Below are 16,143 nucleotides of genomic sequence, written 5' to 3' on the forward strand. Positions count from 1 at the left end.
GCTTAAATAGAAAATTATTTTGATTCCTGATTGTGCTGAAAATAAGGATTTACTGCACTCAGCTGAACAAGTTGGAAAACTTTGCAATGTGGTTTTGATTCACTAGAGGCATCTTGCAGGACTGCTGTAACTGGGTCTGTATTTAGAAGGCATGCTTGGCTTAAGGAACAATCCTTTCCAGGTCATGTTAAAGCGAAATTACTGGATGCTCACTTAAACCATGACCGCCTGTTTGGCAACAAGGCAGAAGAAGTTCTTAAAAAGATGGAGGAAAAAGCAAAATCTATGCAAACTGTTAAAGATTTTTTTACAAGTACAACCTCCAATGTTTAGTAGGCATTGGCCTTCCAAGAATTGGTCCTTTCCTGCCTCTTCCAGACCTTCTCAGTCCAAGTCCAGATCCAGCAGAGCACCCAGGGTGAAGCAAGGGTCCAAGGGTACGCACAGGACTAAGCAGTGGGGGGGGGGGGGCTTCCACTTCCAAATCTGGGAGTAATAAAACTCCCCCCATGGTAAACTGTCTCAATGACTTCTTTTTAAAACTTCCAAGCACTTCTCAACTAACTGCCCCTTTGGGGGAGAAAGATTGCTCTTCATGCAAAGAACTGGGAACTCATTACCCAGGACAAATGGGTTCTAAATATAGTATCCTAGGGATACAGATTTCACTTCCACACGTTACCAACACCAAGCGGATGGCCAGATCTACCCCCAAATCAGTGGGCAGAGGCCCAAAAGCAAGTACTTTCTCTTTTAAGCATGGGGGCTATTCAATTGGTACCAGAAGAAGAAAAGGGACAAGGTGTCTACTCGAGAATTTTCCTGGTGCCCAGAAAAGACAGTTCATGGCGTCCTATCCTGGACCTGTCTACTCTAAACACCTTTTTGGTGATTCCAAAATTCAAGATGCTGGCTCTTCACCAGTTGCTCAATATGCTAGGCAAAGACACCTGGTTGGCAACACTAGATTTAAAGGAAGCATACCTGCACATCCCAATTAGGGAATCTTGCAGAAGATACTTATGCTTCAAAGCAGGCTACATCCACTATCAGTTCTCTGCACTGCCCTTTGGCTCATCTACTGCATCCAGGGTATTCACAAAGTGCCTAGCTCCAGTCATTGCATTTTGCAGGCAAAGAAATATTCAAATATACCAATACCTGGACTATTGTTTAATTCAGGCAGAAAGCCAGGACATACCTTTGAATCATCAGGCCTTTGTACAAAGGGTGCTAACTTGTCTGGGGTACATCATAAACAAAATGAAATCACACCTGGGATTTTTTCAAAGATGGCTGCCATTCTGAGAACACTGCTGAACTGCAGCTCTTCATATAACCTGAGAAAATCTAAACCCTGAAGTGATATCAAGAACTTTTTAACAACAAATCTTCGAAAAAATAATTATAACTTCACTCAACTATTCTGCAGGAAGAGAAAAAACTGAAGAATAAGATGATATTTAACAGGATTATGGTAGATTACCTGGCTCTGAAGAGAGAATCAAACAAAGAAACCATTTGCTCTTTACACTTTAAGTTTCTGTACTGAGATAAAATGTCGAAAGAGGGAAAAAATATGGACACAACTACTACTAAAACAAAACTTTCAGAACTACAGTCACCGGAGAAAGATGTAATTTCCAAAAGACATAAAGTTATAAAGCAACAAGAACAACAAAAGCCAGGGATTAAAACTAAAGCTGATCAAGTGTTAAACATGGAAGACATCAAGACTGCTCTGTTACCCATTCAAGAAGCTCTGAAAGAACTTTCTACCCAAATACAAACGTTTGGAATTTCTTGCACCCAAATTCTTGAAAGAATGGACAAGACTGAAGCTCGGATATCAGAAAATGAAGATAAACTAACTTTACTTGCAAAAAAATCAGATACACATGATCTGGACATTCTGGCTATTCAAACAAAGATTACCGATTTAGAAGCAAGATCCAGGAGAAACAATATAATTATTAGAGGAATTCCAGAATCCATACAGTATAATGAGTTAATCCCATCTATAACACAAATACTTAACAGTGCTTCTTAATGACTCTGACATGGTAAAAGAAATAATCATAGAAAGGGCACATAGCGCGTTGAGAGAATCACAAGCTTCGAATAGCCCAAGACCTGTGTATGTTAAAATACTTAATTACCAAGATGTCAGCAAAATCCTTATAACAGCAAAAAAAAGTGGTGGACGTATTATGTGGAATAATAATAGAATTTCTTTGGCACAGGATTTGCCCTTAGAAGTCAGACAAGCTAGACAGTCTTTATCTCCATACTGTAAGTTTCTTATTGATAAACATATTAAATTTCAAATGAAATATCCTAATATGTTAATATTTACAATAGATGGGTCTAAATACTCTGTTTCAACGAAAAATGAGGCAAAAATCGTCTTTTTAAAAGTTTTTAAGTGTTTATCTGCTTCTGAGACTTGATCTCGCTTTCCATTGAGACTAACATGCTGTCCGAGGTCGGATTCATCTGTTGCTGTGGCTCGAGGTCTTGGTAATCCTTTGTTTTCATTTTAAATGCTTTAGGCCTCTTTTGGAATAGATAAGGGCTTTGTTTTGTTGATCCTGGTTATCTGAGTCTGTTTTCCGAAGTTTTATGTTGCTGTGGCTCGAGGTCTTGGTAATCCTTTGTTTTCATTTTAAATGCTTTAGGCCTCTTTTGGAATAGATAAGGGCTTTGTTTTGTTGATCCTGGTTATCTGAGTCTGTTTTCCGAAGTTTTATGACTTTCACGAAGTGTTTACATCGACAAGGAGACAGGAAATGCCTTGGATGCTGCTGAGGAGAGGGATTTTACTGTGGCGCTTCCGGACGTCTGTCTGCATTAACTGTCCCCCATCGCGAGCGTTCTGCAAGGTTTCCAGGCTTGGAAATCCGAAGTGAACTGTTTTAAGCATTGGAAAGTATGATTAACATTAAAAGATGATGTTTTACAGCAATTTAAGCACATAGGAACATTTGATTATACTTGCTTTTCATATAACAAAAAAAGTCTTGTAGTATATAATAAATAATTGGGGTACAGGGAATATTTGTTTCTTTTTCTTTTCTTTTTTTCTTTTCCTTTTTTTGTTTTTTTAAAATATGTAGGTATTGGTTTACTATTTCAGAACTAATCTGAAAGGACATGTTGAGTTTTTTAATGTTAGTGAGGGATACATATATAGAAATTACAATTAACATTCTATATAAATAGAACATATAATTAAACTCGTATATTATTAATTAGATGCGACATAGCTATATACTACACTAGTTAGACATCATTTTATAATATTAGGAGATAGAGCTGACCTGAAGTATATAAATAATGAAGGACCTAACATATTCATTAGGAAAGTTAATTAATTTTCTGTTTTTATGTTTGTACCTCTTTTTATATAGGGCTACAATACAGTATGAATAAGATGTTTTTTTTTTTCTCTCTCTTCATTTGATACATATATGATAGAGAACAATGTTGTCCCTATGTTAGACTCTTATTTTTCAGAATGGCAATTGTCGATTATCTTATTTGATTCATGTTGTTTATGTACAACTAGCTAATCAAAATGACTGAAAGTTTGTTAATGTTATATCTTCAGTATGATTTACTTAAATAACAGTTAACAAAAGCGATGTAGAAGCACAGTAGTGTTTGGTAGGGAATGTTTAGATTAGACTTTGTAGAAGTAAAATTAGTTTATATAGGTCCTATCTATGGGAAGTTTTTGAGTTGTTGCAACCTGATGACATTACACGTTTACTTTTTTGACCCTTTCAGTTTTTTACGTTATACAAGACCTATATATGTCCTGGTCCGGGGATAGAGTGGGTAGGCACTGGTATAGGACGGGATGTCAAGAATGCTTCCAAATTACATATGTCTTTAAACTCACTGTGACTTTATATTATGTTTTTCCCTTTAAACCTCTATTATACAAAATAACTCATTAAATGTGGGAAATAGACTCATGGAACATAAAAGGGCTCCAGAACTTAAAGAAAAGAAAGTTATTTTTACATTTATTATTGCAGGCTAGGGCGTCATTTATACTTCTTCAAGAAACGCATTTAACTAATGATCAGTGGGCTGACATTAAGAAAAGGAAATGGATTAGAGAAATTGTAGCCTCAGAAGGTAAAACTAATAGTGCTGGGGTAGCTATACTTATTAAAAATCAATATCAAGAGAAGATTTTAGTCTCTAAATCAGATAAAGAAGGAAGATGGTGTTATGTTATTCTTTCTTCTACTCTACTTGATAAACCTATTTTACTTTTAAATGTTTATGCACCTTGCAATAATCAACAACTATTCATAGCATCACTTTATCCGATTTTGTCACAATATGATAAATATTATATAATTATTGGAGAGGACTGGAACTCTTATCAAAATCCGAAGTTGGATAGATCTTGTCCACAGAGAGCATTTAATAAACAAGCAGTGATAGCAATAAGTGATATAAAGGAAGAATTCCAATTATATGACCCCTTTAAGTATTTAAATAACCCTGGTAATACAAATAATCATACTTTTTATTCAACATGTCATAAAATGTGGTCCAGATTGGATTTTTTTTGATTTCAGCAACAATGATTAATTTTGAACCTTTAGTCTCTATACATGCACGTTATTTATCAGACCACTCAAAAATCTCATTAAGTTTTGCTAAAGCACCTAGAGATACCATGCGGCAAAGAGGTTATAATTGGTCTCTTAACCCAAATATGTTAAAGAGGAAATAATACATGAAATTACAGATTACCTCAAAGACCTATTGGCTAGATTAGAGAAACAACAACATACACCTGATATCGAATGTGCGACAGTTAAAGCACAAGTAAGAGGGATCTTTTTGCAAAAAGCTTCATATTATAAAAAAATACAGATTAGAGATATTCAGGAATTGGAAGCTAAAATTAAGACACTTGACCAAGAATTGATTCAAAGTTATAATACTCAAACAGAAATGGAATTACTTAAATGCCAAAAAGACCTCTTCTTAATTCAAAATAGTAGATTGACATTTCAGGAACATAGAATGTTAGCGAGGTATGCCAACCATGTTCAAACACCATCAAGGGCATTAGCTAGAATTATTAATCAATCGAGAACAGCAGTACAAATTTTGGAAATACAATTTAAGAATACAATTTACTCTAAAACGGAAGATATTATTAATATTTTCGAACAGATATATACGAATATATATGGTGGCCAAAAAGATCTACCCTCACATAGGACCAATGAAGATTTCTTACAAACAATTAATTTTCCGAAAATAGATGACAATATGCAGAAGGATTTGGTTAAACTGATATCTGATGAATAAGTAATATATATAATTAAACATATGAAATCACATAAAGCACCGGGTTCTGATGGTTTGACGGTGGAATTTTATAAAGTTTTTGATGATATTTTTGGTAAAATACTCTCGCGTGTATTTAACTATATAATTAAGAGTAAAATAAATGATCCTCATTTTAATGCCTCAAAAACTATTCTTATACCTAAAGTTAATTCTGACCCCCAAAACCCTGACAATTATAGACCAATATCATTAATAAATGTAGATATGAAAATTTTGACCTCAATTCTAGCCAGTAGATTAAAAAAAATAATGAGTAAAATAATATCTAAGGAACAAGCCAGTTTTATGGCAACTAGACAAACTAGTGACAATACACTTACACTTCATACACCGATAGCTTATGCTAAACAGAAAAATCTTAATATTTATGCGCTTATTATTGATGCACAGAAGGCTTTTGACAGGGTTGACATAAGTTTTTTGTTTGATACTCTACCATATTTTAATATATCCCAAGAATTTGTTTGAGTGTTAAATATCTTATATAGCAATACTTATACAACTTTATACATTAATAAAATGTTCTCTAAAAGAATACAGATTAAAAATGGAACACGTTAGGGTTGTCAGTTGTCCCCGTTATTATTTAATATATATCTGGAACCCTTATTCTTATATATTAAACAGAAGGTATACCATAATGCCCCAATAATTTATGGAACAAAAATATCAATGGCGGCATTTGCAGATGATCTCAATATATATTGTACAACTCCAATTTCAGACACTAAAAAATTATTAAAAGCAGTGGATGACTTTGCAGAAATATCTAATTATAAAATTAATCTTAAAAAAAACAAATATTTTCCCCTTAAGAACTCCCAAACCTTTCTTGCTTTTGCCACTGGCGGGACAGGTAATGTTCAAAGATAATATTAAATACTTGGGTATTGTTTTCTCTACAGATGATAAAGATTTTTATACTATTAACATTAAAATAGTTTGGGATCAAATAATATCTGACTTTGGGAGATGGAATAATTTAAGATTACCAGTATTGGCGAAGGTCTCAATTATTAAAATGAATATATTACCAAGATTATTATATATTTTTAGATCTGCTCAAGTAGCAATTTCGAAGAAATTTTTTAAACAAATCCATAAAGAATTGGCTACATTTATTTGGGAGCCAAGGAAAACAAGGATATCGTATGATAAATTAATGACACCAAAAAATAGAGGGGGATTGGATTTACCAAATTTTGAAATGTACTATTTAATAATAAACTCTAATAGACTCCTAAGAATTGCTAATTATGATGTATGTAGCACTAAGTGGGCACCAACATGGGTAATCTTGAATTATAAACATATATTAAATTTGAGTATTAATCCTAAAGCATTACCCTTTCTAGGAAAAGATAAGCTGAAATTATATGGGATAGTGGATCACATTAAAGTATATATAGCATCTATAAAAAATGTATTTCAGTCATTAGATCTTGCTCAACATATGATGGTTTTTCAACCCTTTCATAGGAACCCTAATTTGAGATTAAATAATCAATTAATAGATCTTAAAAATTTCCCATTAATAGTTAATTTAACTTTAATTGACATTTACATATATCTCAAATTTTCACCTAATCAAATAAAACAAGAACTAAACTTACCTAAAAATTATCTAGTTATATTGAGACAAATTAGGGAACTCTCTGTAAGCTACTTTAAGAATTTTAAACCCAGAGATGAGGATTTAACCAAATGCTCAAATTTGTGGCAAGCTCTTCAACAAGATGTTAAATTTATAACCGTATCAAATAAATTAATAAAAGAGTTTAAATTTCAGGATAAGGTTCTTTTATCGAAATATTGGAAAGAGAAAATCCAACTGATAGAAGAAATTCAAATAATAAAAGCAATAGATTTGACAACAAAATCTATCTCTCTTCAAAAGTTGATGTATACTCAGCTTATGATATGGAATAATGCGTATTATACACGCCTTAGCCTGCATAAATTCAATTCTAAAAACTCCCCAAATTGTCCAGTCTGTAAAGACCTACCTGCTGATCTTCTTCATATGTTCTGGAGCTGCAAATGCATTTATAAACTTTGGAACTCTTTAAAAATACAACTTCAAAAGATGGGTTATCAAAGTACAATACTTTCATGGAAATTTATGATTTTGCATATCCCTCCAAAAGAACTTTCTAGATCACAAAGTATCATAATTATTAATATCTTCTTATTAATGAAACTATATATAGCTACTGATTGGTTAAACCCATCTCAAACTAACTTTAAAATTCTAGCTATGAGATGTATATTAGCCCACAAATTACTTCTACATCAACACAATAAAAATATCAATAACCCGAAAATATGGGAACAAGTGTTTAATATCATATTAGTGTAATATTTTAAACCTAAATCTATTATGAGTTATTTATACTCTGTAAGAGAATTTTGCAACAACAAATTGTGTAATACTTGAACTAATCTCAATTATTTTTATATCTTTTTGTATAAACTTGTGTTGCAGGTGGAAGCATTCATGTAAATGTTGTATATATGTTATGGTGTTATTGTTAGATGCATTAGTTGTTTTTTATTTTCAATCTTGTATTTGTTTGGAATTTGTATTGAAAATGATAAAACAATAAAGATTTATTATTGGGAAAAAAAAGAAATCACACTTGGTACCCTGTCAACAAATTATATTCCCAGGAGCAAGCTTGAATACAACTTCCTAGATGGCTTTCCTCACACCAGAGAAACAAATTCATTTGACAACTTACTTCAAACAAGTGGCCACAAAAACCCTGCTATCTACAAGGCAAATACTACAAGCCTTGGGGTTCATGGCCGCCTGCATTCTTCTAATTCCATATGCAAGACTGCATATGAGGAAACTACAGTGGTATCTAAAAAGCCTATGGTGTCAACATTCTCATGATCTAGAAGCAATGATTCCTATCATACCTTGCCTACGCCTAGAGTTTCTTTGGTGGGCAGAGGTCTGCCACCAAAACAAGGGACTGCCATTCATACTACTCCCTGCCACCCAAACCCTAACAACAGACGCATCAGACTATGCATGGGGGGGCTCACCTGGCAGGGAAGTGCATTCAGGGCAAATGGAACCCAAATCAAATGCACCTGCATATCCATCAAAAAGAAATGTTAGCTGTACAGAATGCTCTGACAGCCTTCAAGGACCACATTCTTCCAGGACAATTAATAGTAAAGACGGACAAACACCACTGTTATGTGGTATGTAAACAAGCAGGGAGATACACATTCTTACCCCCTCTGCAGACTAGCCATGGCATTGTGGAACACAGCCCTGAGCTACCAACTGCATCTACAAGCTCAATTCCTGCCAGGAAAACTGAATGCACTGGCAAACGAACTAAGCAGAAACCTCATGGACCCACACGAGTGAAAGCTGGAACCATGGATTTTCAACATGTTGACAAGCAAATGGGGGAGCCCAGATATAGACCTGTTTGCCTCCCCCCAAAACTATCAATTGGACAAATTTTGCACACGGACTCCCCACAAACAAGCTTGGAAAGTGGATGCTCTGTCTTTCATCTGTCAGTTTATGCCTTTCCTCCTCTGCCTCTGCTCTCCAAAGTACTACTAAAGATCAAACAAGACAAACTAAGGACGATTTTGATTGCACCAGACTGGCCACTCCAACAATGGGTACCCCCTCTTGTGCAGCCTGTCACTGTTGGACCCATGGCACCTGCCCCAGACTCCTACCCTATTGTCTCAGCAGGAGAACCAGATCCTGCACCCTCAGCTTCAAACACTGAACCTAGCAGCCTGGCTAATTACTTAATCTCTCCTTTATCAACCCTCAGTAAACCAGTGATGGCTGTCATTTTAGAGGCGAGGAGGCCTAGTACTAGAAAATCTTATGCTGTAAAATGGAAAAGATTCTGTGCCTGGAACCAATCTCAAGGGATGAGCACAGCAGTGCCCAATTTACCTCAGATTTTACAATACTTAACTGAGATGCTTCACAAGGGCCTGTCTTTCTCCTCCATCAGAATTCACGCCTCAGCCATTTCAGCTCATTATAGCACAGAACCTCCCCTCTTCTCCCATCCACTGCTTAAGCAGTTCCTCAGAGGGGCCAAATATTTACAACCACCCAGGAGAGCTCCAACTCCAGCATGGGACCTTAGCTTTGTATTGGAAAAACTCACTCTTCCTCCTTTCGAGCCAGCTACTATTGCAGACTTAAAATTCCTTTCTTGGAAAACAGTTTTCCTTTTAGCAATTACTTCAGCAAGAAGGGTATCTGAATTACAGGCCCTCTTGGCAGTGGAGCCTTTCATCATCTTTCATGCGGACAGGGTGTCTCTCAGGACCAATTCCTCCTTCATGCCCAAGGTGGTATCTAGTGTGGCCCTCAATCAGTCCATTTATTTGCCAACCTCCTTTCCTAATCCACAGAACAAAGGGGAACGGATACTGCACTCCTTAGATGTGCACAGACAACTTAGATTCCATTTGGACAGGACTAAACTTCAAAGGAAATCTGACCAACTTCTGGTGGCATTTGCTGCAGGGGCAGAGGGGAAGGCTATTTCAAAGCAAACCATTTCCAAATGGATAGGCCATTGCATTCATTTCTGCTACAAACACCATGGAAAACCTATCCCACAGGAGATTAGACCCCACTCAACCAGGGCTGCATCTACCTCTACAACCTTTCTCAGAGGCGTCCCTACCAGGGACATCTTAGAAGCTGCTACCAGGAGTTCTGTACATACTTTCACCAAGCATTACCATCTGCCAATTTTCTCTGAATTCCGAGCTGGCTTTGCCACTGCAGTCTTGCAGGGCCTTCTAGCTGGTCCTAATGCTATCTAAATTCCTCCTCCCATCCTTAGCTCTGAGAATCTACCCAAAAGTGATGACTGCAACAGTGAAACACAAAGAACATAGTACAGTTGTGTACACTTACCATAAATGTAGATGTTCGAGTGTGTTCACTGTTGCAGTCCTGGTTACCCTCCCTCCAGCCCCTTTACTTCTTTTGGCTATACCTCTACTCTCCTTTATTATGCTCAAAAGCTTTTTGGTGTATTTGCTTTTTTGTTGGAGGTATAACCTTGTATATTTATAGATTTAATTGCTTCCCATTAAGGGGGTACCTGACATCTGGGTCAAGAAAAACTGATGTAATGGCGTCGGCTGCATGTTTTATACCCCTGATGACCTGACGTCACGGAAGAAGGGACAGCAACTGATAACCCAAAAGTGATGACTGCAACAGTGAATACACTCAAACATCTACATTTTATGGTAAGTGTACACAACTGTACTTTCTCTCTCTTTTAAGTATAGGTTCATAGGTTCATAGAGTAGTACTAAGCTAACTGCCCTTGTGAGCCATTTTAAGCCTATAGGTTCATAGGTTCATAGAGTAGTACTAAGCTAGCTGCCCTTGTGAGCCATTTTAAGCCTAGCCAATTATCCCTTGTGAGACTCAAACCCTGTACCCTGTGTTTGTAAGGCAAACACCTTAACCATTAGGCCACCCTCCTAGCAGAACAAAGGGGACAAAGTTTTTACTCAAGACTTTTCCTGGTACCCAGAAAAGACAGCTCCTGGCATCCTATCCTGGACCTCTCTATTCTAAACACCTTTTTGGTAATCCCAAAATTCAAAATGCTAACACTTCAACAGCTGCTTCCTATGCTAGGCAAAGATACCTGGTTGGCAACTTTAGACTTAAAGGAAGCTTACCTACACATTTCAATAAGGGAGTCTTGCAGGAAATACCTACGCTTCAGAGCATGCTCCATGCACTATCAGTTCTCTGCAGTTCCCTTTGGCTTATCTACTACACCCAGGGTATTTACAAAGTGTCTACCTCCAGTCATTGCATTTTGCAGGCAAAGAAATATTCAAATATAACCATACCTGGACGATTGTCTAATTCAGGCAGAAAGCCAGGGTATGCTACTAAAACATCTGGCATTTGTAAAGAAACTTCTAACCTTACTGGGGTACACCATAAACAAAAATAAATCTTATCTAGTACCCTGCCAACAAGATGTATTCCTTGGAGCAAGCTTGAACACAACTTCCGAGATGCCTTACATCACGCCACAGAAGTAAGTTTATTTGACAGACTACTTCAAACTACTGGCCACAAAACCCAGCTATCTGCAAGGAAAATTCTGCAAGCCCTGGGGTTCATGGCCTCTTGCATCCTACTAATTCCATATGCAAGACTGCATATGAGGAAACTACAATGGTATCTAAAAATCCTATGGTGTCAACATTCTCAGGACCTGGAATCAATGATTCCTATCGTTCCTTCTATAAAGACAAAGTTCCTTTGGTGGGCAGAGGCCTGCTACCACAATAAGGCGCTCCCATTCACTCTACCCCCTGCCACCCAAACCCTAACACCAGACGCATCACACTATGCATGGGGCGCTCACTTGGCAGGGCAATGCATTCAGGGCAAATGGAACCTGAGTCAGATGCACCTAAATGTCAATCAAAAAAGAAATGTTAGTGTACAGAATTCCCTGACAGCCTTCAAGGACCACATTTTTCCAGGACAATTATTGGTAAAGACAGACAACACCACTGTTATGTGGTACATAAACAGGCAGGGGGAACCCATTCGTACCCACTCTGCAGACTAGCCATGACTCTGTGGAACACATCCTTGAGCTACCAAGTTCACCTACAAGCTCAATTCCTGCCAGGCAAGCTAAATTCACTGGCAGATGACCTAAGCAGAAACCTCATGGACCCACACAAGTGGAAACTGGAACCAAAGATATTCAACCTTTTGAGAAACAAATGGGGGAATCCAGAAATAGACCTGTTTGCCTCCTCTCAGAACTACCAATTGGACAAATTCTGCACAAGGACTTCCCACAGTCAAGCTTGTTGGAACGTGGATGCACTGCCCTTCACCTGGGAAAAGCCTCTCAGTTTATGCCTTTCCCCCTCTGCCTCTCCTCTCGAAGGTTCTGCTAAAGATAAAACTGGACAAACCAAGGACAATACTGATTGCACCAGACTGGCCACACCAGGACTGGTACTCCCTCTTGCACAATATGTCACTGCTGGAACCATGGCACCTGCTTCAGACCCCTTCCCTGCTGTCCCAGCAGGAGGGCCAGATTCTGCACCCTCAGCTTCAAACCCTGAACCTTGCAGTCTGGCTAATTTCTTGAGCTCTCCAATAGCATCCCTCAGTAAGCAGGTGTTATATGTCATTCTGGAGGCCTAGTGCTAGAAACTTCTATGCTGAAAAGTGGAAAAGATACTGTTCCTGGAGCCAGACTCGGGGGGGGGGGGGGGGCACAATGGTGCCGAGCTTAGCGCATATTCTTTAGTACTTAACACAGATGCTCCACAAGGACCTTGCCTTCTCGTCAATTAAAATTCATGCCTCTGCCATTTCAGCACATTATAATACTGAACCACCCCTCTTCTCTCACCCCCTGCTAAAGCAATTCCTCAGAGGGGCCAAAAATTTAAGACCTCCCAGGAGAGCCCCTACTCCAACCTGGGACCTTAACTTTGTATTGGAAAAGCTCACTCTACCTCCTTTTGAGCCAGCTGCAACTGCAGAGTTGAAATTCCTTTCTTGGAAAACAGCCTTCCTTCTAGCCATCACTTCAGCAAGAAGAGTGTCTGAATTACAGGCCCTCATGGCAGTAGAGCCCTTCATCATCTTCTATGCAGACAGGGTGTCCCTCAGGACCAATCATTCCTTTATGCCCAAGGTGGTGTCTAGTGTGGACCTTAATCAGTCCATTCATTTGCCTACTTTTTTCCCAAATCCACAAAACAAAGGAGAATGAATACTGCACTCTTTGGACGTGCACAGACAACTTAGATGTTATTTGGACAGGACTAAGTCTCTCAGAAAATCTGAACAGCTGCTAGTTGGCTTTGCTGCAGGGGCAGAGGGGAAGGCCATTTCAAAGCAAACCATTTCTAAGTGGATAGCCCATTGCATTCATTTCTGCTATAAGCACCATGGAAAACCTACCCCACAGGGGATAAGATCACATTCCTCCAGGGCTGCATCTACCACTACAGCCTTTCTCAGAGGTGTCCCTACCAGGGACATCCTAGAAGCTGCTACCTGGAGCTCTGTACATACCTTCACCAAGCATTACCACATGCCTGTTTTTTCTAAATCCAGAGCTGGTTTTGCAGGGCTTAATAGCTGGTCCTAATGCTCTCTAACTTTCTCCTCCCTTCCTTAGCTTTGGGAATCAACCCAAATGTAATGACTGCAACAGTGAAACACGAAGAACATAGTACAGTTGTTTACACTTACCATAAATGTAGATGTTCGAGTGTATTCACTGTTGCAGTCCTGGTTACCCTCCCTCCAGCCCCCTAACTTCTCTTGACTAGACTTTTCTTCTTGTTTAGTGTATTTCAACTTTCTGGTGTATTTGCTTTTTGTTGAAGGTGTAATCTAACATATAATTGCTTTCCATTATGGGGGCACTTGACATCTGGGGCAGGAAAAACTGATGTAATAGCATCGGCTGCATGTTTTATACCCCTGACGACCTGACGTCATGGAAGAAGAGACAGCATCCGACGCAGGAATCCAAGACTTTGATATTCAGGCCTGCTGAGGGCTACCTGCAGGCAGATAACCCAAATGTAATGACTGCAACAGTGAATGCACTCGAACATCTACATTTATGGTAAGTGTACAAAACTGTACTTTCTGGTTGTGCAAAGAGGACTCGTATGCAGTAAGGGAAGAATGTGGTTCCTCTTTCAAGTAATACTAGCTAGGTATTAATACCGGAGAAAAGTGAAGGCTAATCAGTTGTGTAGTACCGTCTTATAATGCTACATGTACTAATTTCTGCGGTTGTAGTGTTGACACCATCAGGCCATGCATGGACATACTTATGTTTTTATTTTATTTTTATTTATTTTTTAGATGTGCATGGGCACACTTTTGTTTTTATTTTTTTTAATCATGAACTGACATTCTTTTGGTTTACAAACTTGCCATGTTTTGATTTTGGTGAATGATACCTTGGTTAGAAAATAAAAATGAAATGTTTAAACAGTTTTGACATTTTTTTTATCTGCTGAATTATGCACTACTTGTTACAGTGCCTTAATCGTGTTTCCAAGTAATCTAATTTTTACTCTTGTGTTTTTAGATGGTTACACGAACAAAGAAAATATTTGTTGGGGGATTATCTGCTAACACAGTAGTGGATGACGTAAAGCAATACTTCGAGCAGTTTGGCAAGGTAAGTCGTAAATGATAGAGCTGTGAAATATGCAAGTTTAATGCGATATATTGACTTTTGTTCAGTGTATTAGCTAAGGTTATTTGTAGCAGCAAGCAGGGAAGGGAAATTTGGTTAAAAAATTAAGCACAAGGACAAAATTCACTGTCTTCACAAGTGTAAACGGAGATCAGTTTGCAATCCACCCTCAAGTGCACATATGTAAAGAAAACTAAGACGGTGCTGGGTCAGTCAGAGTATGCAGACGTGAGAATTACTGAAAGCCCACAATGTTTCAGTTAAGGAAGTAATTTAACTCATTAAGTCATGCTTTATTCATATACAGACAACAGTTTTCATATAAACTGAACAGAGTTGCAACTGCACAACAAGAAAGACTTTGTAGCTTTTTTCTTATTTTTTTTCAAATTGCAGTGTTTAATGTTTAGCATTTACAACACTTTCAGTTGAATGAAAAAAATGTGTTTTTCTTTGGTTGGTTTAAAGTGGAATTATTTAGTAAAACTGAAAAATGGGATATAGAAAAGAAGAAAAATGCACACCATCCAAAGCATCTGAACTGAAACGCAGGCTATTGTAATATGTGACAAGTGTTCATGATACACATTTATTTGAAGATGCAGTCACCAGGCTGTGTCTTTAAATGGAAATCTAAGGTACATTTTGCTAAATGTGAAAAAGCAAGGGTCTGCTTTCCCCTTCATTTTAATTTCTAATATGAACTCTGTAACTGCCACATGAAATATATTCATCTGGTACATAGCGTTTTGTGCGGACTGCAGATGGCCCACTTTAGAAGCCAGCCATGCTAAGCACACGAGGGAGTGCAGCAGAGATTGAATTGCCAGAAGTCAAAACTAGCTTCTAGGTTAGCAGTAGTCGTTCGCCAGCAGGAGCCATTTAGACAAACCCAAGAGCATGCAGTAAGATTTATTTTTAAGTCCCCTGTGTCATAATCCTGCTACAGGAAGCATCTCCAGTTTCTCTGAAATTGTAGGACCAGGACTGATGGATGATACATTATGAAGTTGCTGCCCATCCCCCTCAGTGGGGCTTGCTTTATTGTATCCCATAACACAGTCCACGTAACTTCTTTGTGAGAACGCCTGTTTTACTTGTGTGTTCTGGAACTCTGCTGCTGAAACTGTGGTTAAAGCTGAAGTGTGTAGCTGTGTTATAGTGTTCTTTTTCTGTCTGCCTCAGTAATTCTTTAAGTTTGTATTGCCATGCAGATTTCTTCTGCTCTGGGAACTGCATGGGCCAGTAGCTTAGCTAGGGGCTGCTGACCTATTTCTACAACCATCACTCCCTATTATAGAACAGAATAATCAGGCACTGGTTTCAGAGATGATGCCACACGGAAAGTTGTCAAGCAATACCACTATTTTTATTTATTTATTTATTTATTTTTTTTACAAAATCTGGTATAGTATACAGACAGCTAGCAGATGCAGATGATGGGTTTATTCCATCTTGAATAACAGTCTTGAGTTTTTCATTAGTTCACACATTGCTGGACTATGTT

At 37.9% G+C, this 16,143-nt stretch overlaps 1 protein-coding gene across 19 annotated transcripts in view; it reads left to right on the plus strand.

Annotated features, from left to right (window-relative positions):
* Window positions 1–16,143, plus strand: part of MSI2 (musashi RNA binding protein 2) — a 2,403,248-nt gene that overhangs the window by 808,359 nt on the left and 1,578,746 nt on the right. For all 19 annotated transcript variants that reach the window (XM_044054616.1, XM_044054614.1, XM_044054627.1 and 16 more), the window contains one exon: window positions 14,526–14,618. In XM_044054616.1, coding sequence (XP_043910551.1) covers window positions 14,526–14,618 — 93 coding nt within the window. The remainder of the gene's footprint in view (window positions 1–14,525; window positions 14,619–16,143) is intronic.

The sequence above is a fragment of the Protopterus annectens genome, chromosome 13.part0, assembly GCF_019279795.1.
Source record: "Protopterus annectens isolate FY-2018-M chromosome 13.part0, PAN1.0, whole genome shotgun sequence".
NCBI lineage: Eukaryota > Metazoa > Chordata > Ceratodontiformes > Protopteridae > Protopterus > Protopterus annectens.